Source organism: Sceloporus undulatus, chromosome 2, assembly GCF_019175285.1.
Source record: "Sceloporus undulatus isolate JIND9_A2432 ecotype Alabama chromosome 2, SceUnd_v1.1, whole genome shotgun sequence".
Lineage (NCBI taxonomy): Eukaryota > Metazoa > Chordata > Lepidosauria > Squamata > Phrynosomatidae > Sceloporus > Sceloporus undulatus.
This window is the reverse complement of record NC_056523.1, coordinates 16768107-16777369: the sequence shown is the minus strand read 5'-3', so window position 1 is coordinate 16777369 and position 9263 is coordinate 16768107. Positions and strand designations below refer to the sequence as shown.

The 9263-nt window shown below is 42.0% G+C and overlaps 1 protein-coding gene across 5 annotated transcripts in view; it reads right to left on the bottom strand.

Moving 5' to 3' along the window:
- Window positions 1-538: 538 nt before the first annotated feature.
- Window positions 539-9263, bottom strand: part of LOC121924325 — a 17149-nt gene continuing 8424 nt past the window's right edge. For 4 of the 5 annotated variants that reach the window (XM_042455694.1, XM_042455692.1, XM_042455690.1 and 1 more), the window contains 2 exons: window positions 6508-6622; window positions 539-3602 (listed from right to left, as the gene is read on the bottom strand). In XM_042455694.1, coding sequence (XP_042311628.1) covers window positions 2010-3521 — 1512 coding nt within the window. In that variant the 5' untranslated portion in view covers window positions 3522-3602; window positions 6508-6622 and the 3' untranslated portion in view covers window positions 539-2009. Of the gene's footprint in view, window positions 3603-4843; window positions 4905-6507; window positions 6623-9263 lie in introns of all 5 variants that reach the window. The other variant, XM_042455693.1, reaches the window with a different exon arrangement.

Below are 9263 nucleotides of genomic sequence, written 5' to 3'. Positions count from 1 at the left end.
AGAGAAGGAAATTGGGACACTGTAAAAGTACCTGCAAATGTAGGAAACAGATGGTTAATCAGGACTACTCCTGCCACATTAGGACAGTTGGAGTGTATGCATTTTTGTTGTAACCTACAGCAAATGAATACACACAGAGGTAACAGCAACTGACAAAACCCAGGAAAAATTGAGGAACTATGGCCCGGTACAAACGGGTGGGGCACCGATTCTAGGGTTCGGGAGCGTGTAGTGTCCACATGCTCCCAAACCCTAGCATGTAACGACAGCGTGATAATGGCAGCCTCCTGTCCACACGGGGGCTGCCATCATGACGCAAGCAGTGTCTGCATGTCACAACACCGTGTTTGCATCATGATGTGTCAGTGTGCCAATGGTGCAGTCATGGTGCCCAGCACATGCAATAGGAATTAAAATGGAATCATAGTGGTATAACTATATAGGGTGGAAGGGCAAAATTCATACCAGGACAAGTTACTATCCAGCTCTTTTTGAAGACATCCAGAGAAGGAGATCACCACCACCTCTCTAGGCAATTAGTTCCACTGTTGAACCAGTCTTACCCTGAAAATGTTCCTTCTGATGTTCAATCAAAATCTGCTCTCCTGCAAATTCCAACCATTAGCTCCAAGGCTCTAAAGACTTCAATCATTGAACAAGTGGCTACGCTTTTGAATGTGGCTACCAAATCACTTATGATTGTGTAGTCATTAGTGCATTTTGTAGTGATTAGTGCATATACTCTTTCTATAAACATTGAGTCACCCAGATGTATTAACAAAAGGTATGTTTTAATATGATGTTTTCAATAAAGAAAAATTGTGAAGATATTAGGCTGTAGATCTTGGAAACAGTGGCATCACTAGGTGGGTGCTAGTCACACCGGATGACACCCCGGAGGAGGATGTCACCCGTTGGGGTAGTACAACCAAAGGAACTGGCATGGATACTGGGCAAGCTTCCCACTTGCCCAGCAGCCACACAGGACCCTAAATTGGCCCTCTGGAGGCTGAAGCTGCACCCCTCTGCCTCAGTAATGTGGGGGGAGGTGGGTGCCTTCAAGGTCTGATGCGGCAGAACCCATGCCAGATCCTGGAGGCCTGGAGTAAGGAGAGAGAGGCTGCAGGGTCTGGTGCAACAAAAGCATATCAGATCCTGAAGGGCTGGGAGGACGAGGGGTCTTCAGCATCCAGTGTGGCAAGAGCCACCCTGGATTCTGAAGAGTCTGGGGAGGCTGCAGTCCCACACCAAGTGACATCAACCTACGGGATGCCACTGCTTGGAAAAGTTACTTTTCAGGCTCCAGCTCCCACACTCCACCATAGGCATGTTGGCTGATTACTCTAAGGCCTATTTTCCAATTACTAATCTCAACTAGAGTAGATTGATTATTAAACAGTAAGTAAACATATATGTAAATCCCATTAATTTAATAGTCCTACTCTAGTTTAGACTGCCTGGGCAATTTGAGTCTAAGACTTGTAGTCCAGAGACCTAACTTTTTGAAGCTGTACCACTGAGCTACATCCCATTTTAAAACATCACAGGCTGTAGCATCAGATAGCACAGCTCCTCCAGAATCATTCAAGGATTCTCTTTGAGTTGCCAGCTTTCCTTTTAAAGATGTAAGGTTTTAGCAGTTTTACTTGTAGACGCAGAAAGAAACTATCCTACCTAACTGCTCCCTAATACATCAGAATCTTTTCTGGGAAAGAAGTTTACACAATCCAATTTAGATTTTGTTTTCCAGGTAGCAGGGACATCTTGATCTACATACAGCCCATGGGAGGGGATCCAAAAGAGAAAAGCTTCAGGTCCATAGATCATTTATTTGGTATCTTTTTTTTTCTTTTGGGGCACAATTCATTTTGTGGACCAGCCCCATAGCTTCCTGATCTGAAAAAAAAATGTCCTGTTCCTGGGAGAGATCTATCTTGATCCCAGTCCCAAACCAGGCTTCTGCCTTACTCTGGAATAGATCCATCCTCTTCTCTGGCCCTCCAGATGAGTCACCTTTCTGGTCCATCATCTCCCTGTCGACTATCTGAAGACATCTGTAGAACATCAGGTGGGTCTTGTCCTTCCTCCAAGCCCTCCTCTTCTTCTTCTGTGTCACTCGATGTATTGGATGGCCTCATTTCATTCCTTGTTTCTTCATTCTTTCCATGGATCAACACTTCTTCTCTTGCTGTTTCACTGGATAAACTAAGGGACCCAGTGAGTTCTCTTTCTGTTCCATCATTATCAGACAGTTTTCTCTTCTTGCTGGATGACTGTTCTTTTGACTTAAGAGAAGAGTCTCTTTCTAGTACCCTGAAACTATTTGAAACTCCTGTATCAACCTTTTCCTGAGTGGAAAATGTCCACGCCCCAAATGATGTTGTTTCTTTTTCCCTTTTTGTGCTATTTGATGCAAGTTCTTCAAACTTAATCACATTAGTTGGCCATTTCTTAGATATTTTCTCATCAAGCAACTCATTTGGCCTGCTGGAAGTTCTTCTTGCCTGATTAGATGTACCTTCCTCTGCATCTCTCCTCCCTTCTGATTTCCTTGCCCTAAACAGTGCTCCTTCTTTCCCACGTTTCCCAGAGGATGACCCTGTCGCTCTGCTGGATGTTCCTGCCTCTCCCAAAGCCAGCACAACTTCTCGGCGACAGTGTTGATCTCCAAGAATGTTGAAGATAGAGATCCAGCTCTCTCCATGACCGGAAACCATCTTAAAGTTTTTCCCATCACAGTCAATAAAGATGGTGGTATTAGCCCGGTGATGTGGTGACAAAGCATTAAACTCCTGCAAGGCTCGCTTGAGGCAGGCCCGGAGGTCCACTGTGCATCCTTTAAGGTTCTCTGCCTCTTTCCACACTTTCATCAAGTTCTCAGTAGTGAGTGGTATTGCTCGATAGCTCAATCTATCTAGATAAACATCCACTGAAGGAACATGGACCCTGTACCGAGGCTGCTTATCAGAAAAGAGAATGTAGATGTGGGACTTTCCCTTCCCAGAAATAAAATCTAAACAGAAACCTCCGCACTCAATGGTCAGTTCAGCATCATTTTTCACTGTTGGTGGTTCTTTCTCAATCTCAGTTATAGCAACATCCAGGCAAGCACGGAGTTCCTTTGTAGCATCAGACCATTTAATGAGCTCCTGTTTCACCTTCTCCAAACTCTCAACAGTTAGTGGACGTGGAGAGAAAGACAATCGATCCAAGTATACCTCCAGATTAACAATCTCAATGTTATAATGGGTTTTTCTCTTGAACCAAGAGACCACAATCTTGTTTTCACCCCTACCAGAGACAAACTCCATCCTTTTCCTCCCTTTCACCTGAATGGTCAAGGTGGCATTTTCACGAAGACGGTGTGGTTCACGAGGGAAATCTCGGAGGGCATGGTCTAAGCAAGCACTCAACATCTCATCAGTTTCCCGGTTGTCAGTCTCCAAGCTGTTCTGTGCTGACAATAAGCTGTCTACATTCAGGGGTGCTGGAGGTAGCTCTTTGGGGATGCAGGCACCCATACGAAGAAAGACTAAGTTGTATGGCTGCAGCACCAAACATGTCTTCTCCTGCAGTGAGTGACATCAATGGTCCTCCAAGACCTGGAAAACAATAGGTTTCTTTTATAGAAGTGATATCTGAATAACAGTATGATAATACAGTGAATAGACAAAAGTTTCTTTATGGTAGAGACTACATAATTCCAAACTACATACCAAATCCAGGTTACACGCTCACAGTACTCTCCTAGGCCACACGTCCTCTCTCTGTTTGGTCATAATGTTAATCTCCTTTTCAGCACAATGGAAGGAAAGGTTTTAAACTCTCTATTTAGTGTGATGTACCTGGAATTACAAGTAGGGCCTACCAACTCTTCACCTGATCCAAGCTAGTCTCCTGAGAAGCAGACAGGGCTCAAACAGAAGAGCAGAAGAAGACTGAAGAGCACTTTGGCAGGAATGATGGGCAGGGATGTAATTCTTTACTAAGATTCTTCTTTAAGGCAGCGAGGAATAATTTCAGCAATGTTTTTCCTCTGTAAGAAAGTCTTTGAAAACCACTTGCACATTGTTGTTGTTTTTACAGAAAACAACATTTTAACAGCATTATCTCTCACCTTTTCCTCAAACCTGGGCTCAAGGTAGCTAAAAGTTAAAATACAACACAGTTACAAAAGCATTAACATTAAAATGAAATTAAACTATTCAATTCCAATGAATGTTGTTATATTATAGTTTGTTTCTTTGTCATCTTTTGGGAGGAAATGTCCCCAAAAGTACCTAAATAGTACATTAAAAAATATGGCACCTAAAGGAAACACCACTCAGCAAAAACGCCAAAAAGAGTGTCAGGTGCCAAGCTATGGCCATATAACGTCTCCAAACAGCAACATGGAACAGAGCAGGTGCTATAACTTGCCCTTGTTGATGCCTGCAACTTCTCCTCTGGAATAGTGTCATATGGTGGGTGCAGTATGGTGTGTGAGGGTCATGTGCACCTTGAGAACTTTCTCAGGAATCAATTGCCTAGAGAGGTGGTGGATTTTCCTTCTCTGGGCATCTTTAAAAAGAGGTAGGTCAGCTACATGCTGGAGATGCTTTAGCTGGGGAGCCTGCATTGAGCAGGGAGTTGTACTCAATGTCCCATGAGGCCTCTTCCAACTCTATGATTCTGTAGTTCTATAATACTGTAGGAAGCAATTCAGTACTCTGGCTGAAAATGTTTCCCTGCTCCTGGCCAAGAATCTAGTTGGGACTAGTGAATGAATGGAAGAGAAAGACTGAAAATTAGGAAAGCTAACTAGATTGTAACAGTTCCAAACCCTTGGGCTCCTGTTACTCACATTGCACCCCTTTCCCCTCAAGATTCCTCCTTGGATTGGATCTTGGGACTCAAGGTGATCTCTATATGGACCAATGGATAGCAATAGCAATAGTAATAGCAATTACATTTCTATACCACTTATCAGTGCACTTAAGTACTCCCTAAACGGTTTACAATGTGTACGCTAATTGCCCCAACAAACTGGGTATTCATTTTAGGAACCTCAGAAGGATGCAAGTCTGAGTCGAGCTTAAGCCCTTGGATGGTACTGAGCTCGCAACCTTGCAGTTGGATGCATTGTTTAATGGGTTCACTGTGGTAAGCCTGACCAAATTCTCTATCAAACTTAACAGGAGCAGCCAGACACAGTTGTGAAAAAGAATAAACAAATAGAGGTTTATTAATACACAATTAGACCACACATTAACCCTTTCAACTACTTAATCATTTACAACTCCCCCAAACCCTATTCAGTTCTTCTCTTGCATGACTGTCCTATCACTATTCCAGCTTTTCCTTCTCTCTGGGCCATCTTTCCCCCTATCTCCCTGCAATCTTTTCCCAATCTCAGTGCTATCTTTCCCCTATCTGGCTTCTGTCAGAAACAAGCCTCAGTTTTGTATCCATTCCCTGAACTGTGATTGACTTTGCAGAAGGTACCTCAAGTGTGATTTTACCATTCATCATTATCATTGTCCAAATAGAAATCTTGTTTGAAGAATTAGTTAAATTCACATTATTAGAACTGTCAGCTGAACAGAACAATAGTCTAATCTGTTCCTAAGACTTTCACGTGATATGTCAAAATTGCCACATGAAACTTTTCACAGGATAGGGCTCTTGTAGCATCTTTGAGACTAATTCGGTGAACGAAGTTGTAGCATGAGCTTTCATAGACTTGGTCTACTTTCTCAGGTGCATGGAGTGAGCTGTTGCCTGTATGGATAGTAATAGAAATGCAAAATTTGGTGACAAGTCCAGTTTTAATTCTGGTTATTGAGGGACAAAGGCAAATGTACAGCTATTCATACAGTCAGCTTATAAAGATCCCCCCAGGCAACACTTCATTCCATGCATCCAAGGAAGTAGACCAAGTCTAAGAAAGCTTATGCTACAACTTCCTCTGCACAGTTAAGTCTTCAAGGTGCTACAATATCCCTTTGCATACTAATATTCAAGACTAACCCAGCTAGGTCTCTGAATTCTAGCCCAAGCATAGAGATAATCATTAAAATCCATGGATGTCTACAGGATATTAAAAGCAGAAGAAAATGGGATGATGGAAAAGGTGGCAAATTGAAAATGCAATGTTGCATCCCCTGCATATCATGTAACAATCCAGAAAAGCTTCTGCCACAAGTTCTCTATGCTGCCAGTGAACTTCTGTCCTAGAACTCCTGTGTTATCCACACAAGGATGCAATCCAAGAAGTAAAAACTTGGCCCGATAAAAACTTTAAATATCTGGTATGTCAGGCATGACAATGAAACAGTAAAGAGTAATTCATTTGTGCCCAATAATCTTGAGCATGACCTCTTAGAAGCTTGGAGCAAGAGAGGAAAGGAAGATAACAAGAGACTTTGTTGTCCAAAAATGAAAGCATGAGCACAGCTGAAGTCACAGCCTATGTAGTTCAGTGTTGGGGAGAGGGCTGTAAGGACAAAAACAGAGGAATTAACCTACCTCTATGCTTGGGTGCATTGCATCCATGGATGTTGGGAAGAAGTTGATCTTCATTGGTCTTGTTAGCTGTGATGTCATAGAACCATCACTTGGGAGTTCCATTCCATTATATATTCTATAGAAGGTAGAGGTTTAGAACACCATTAGGAGTGAGGGCAGGGGTGGAAATCTGACAGTTTCGCATCTTTCCAAATGTGCTCTTTCTTTTTCACTCTCGGGTTCTTTCTGTTCAACTTATGAAGGGATGTGTAATTTGAGTAAGTTCTTCTTGGAGTTGAGTGGGGGGACATGGATGAAATTCTCAACCATCTGTGCAGACCCAACCCTATAGGAACAGTGATTCTCAGTATGGAGAGGACCATAATGTATTAATTTTCCATATGCCTGTTAAAAAAGAGGAGCCTTGCAGAAAAGAAAAGCAGCAACCCTAATAATAATAATAATAATAATAATAATAATAATAATGATGACCATGGAACATATACAGAAATTCAACCTATATAACGAAGAGATGAGAATAGTCAAAGAGTTCCCATACCTTTGTTAAAACATTGAACAGAATGGAGACTGGAGTCAGGAAATAAGAAGAAGGCTAGGAGTTGGAAGGGCAGTCATGAAGAAACTAGACAGGATCCTGAAGTGCAAAGACATATAACTGAAGACTAAAGTAAAAAAATCATCCAGGCCATTGTATTTTCCATCATCATGTATGGATGTGAGAGATGGACAGTAAAGAAAGCAGATAAAGAGAAATCAACTCATTTGAGATGTTGTGCTGGAGAAGAGTGCTGAGGATACTATGGAAAGCCAAAAAGACTTGAACAAATGGGTCCTTGAACAAGTCAAGCCTGGACTCTTCCTTGGAAACTGAGATGATGAAATTGAGACTGCAATACATCATGAGAGAGCAAGACTCATTAGAAAAGACAATAATGCTAGGAAAAGTAGTAGAAAGAGAGGAAGGCCGCACACCAGATGGTTAGACTCGATCTGGGAGGACACAGGCAAGAATTTGCAGAACCTAAGCAGAGCAGTGAACTCGAGGACAGCTAAAAACAAAGCCTAATTCAGAACAATTCAAACAATTTAGTTTAAGAAGTAAACAGTGAAAACCCTGGGTGGGTGAATCTGCCAGCTTTGGTGTCTGCCACATTCATTAAAAAAAGAAAAGAAAAGAAAACTCAAGTTCTTTCTATTAAATTTATGGGGGGAAATGCAAATTTTTGAAAATTTGGTCAAATCAGAACAAAACACACACACATGCTGCTGAATTTTCACACAGTATATTGTGACAGGAGCACAATTGCTTAGCTGACAGGGTTGTTATTTGATGGTTAGTGGGTTAATACCTGGGATGCAGAAGTTACGTAACAGCCATTCCTGTTTGCTGCACTGCAAACGTCCAACTTCTGAGAAACTGCCGCTTTTAAAATCCAGTTAATTATATAGTGATGATAATTATATAGTATAATTAATGAAATAATTTAGAAAGAACTCATAAAGTGAAACTTACAATGAGAAGTCTTTTGTATGAGTGGATAGATAAGGAATACATATCTGCACACAGAATAAAGTTTGGCAGATCTTACATATTTCTTGCACAGGTTATTTGCTGAGTGAACCTTCTAGTTCCATTAGGCATCTGCAGCCACAAAACCAAATATGGGTTGGTGGTATGTGTATCTTATCTGAGTAGATAAAATGAATTCATTGTAGATTACTAGGGGCCAGTGAACAGTGAATTCACTAGCACTGAACCAGGACAGTTAAAGTGCTCTCAAACTGGATTATTTCTGCAGTGTGTTTTGGACCTATGTCTCAAAAGTGCTGTAAGATCACTTTGCATACTGGAATAACTGGAGTTACAGTCCAACACATCCAATGTACTACAGATGATGGGGTGGTTGTGAACATCTCAGGAAGGTAAATAGCATTATTATTATTATTCCACCTTTTCCCCAGTTTAGGATGCAAAGCTGCATGCAAGAGATTAAAAAACAGTTGGCCCTCCCTAGACAAGGATTCCTCATCCACAGATTCAATGAAAAGTTACAATAAAGTAAATTTTTTAAATAGGTACGCCGGCCTGAGGAATCCAGCAGCAGTGCAGTGGGTTTGAGCCTCTGGCTAGGACTGTCTGGAGACCAGGGTTCAATTTGCTACTTGGCCAGAGAAATTCACTGAGTGACCTTGAGCGAGTCACACCCTCTAAGCCTCAGAAAACCCTTGCCTTACGTGTGTGTGCCTTCAAGTCGTTTCCAATTTATGGCAACCCAAGCATGAGGTTTCTTGGCAAGGTCTGTGCAGAAGAGGTTTGCCATTGCTTTCCCCTGAAGCTGAGAGAGTGTGGCGTGCCCCAGATTACCCAGCAGGTTTCACGGCTAAACTGGGAATCGTACCGTGGTCTCCAGAGTCAGAGGCCAACACTCAAACCACTACACTACACTGCCTCTGTACTCTAAAATACATTATATTCTATTTAATGCATAGGATCAAACGCAGCTGAGGAAGTAGGTTTAAGCCTAGGAAAGCTCATGCTGCCAAGTTTTTTCTTTACTTAGTCTCAAAGGGGCCACAAGATCTCTCTCTTTCTCTCTCTCTGTCTCATATCATCGTGGTAGAATTCAAAGATATAGCCGTGTTAGTCTGTACAACTGTTTACGAAGAGAGATCTTGTAGCACCTTTGAGACTGACTGAAAGAAATTGGCAGCATGAGCTTTCCTAGGCTTCAGTCTCATGCATCAGTTTACTTCCT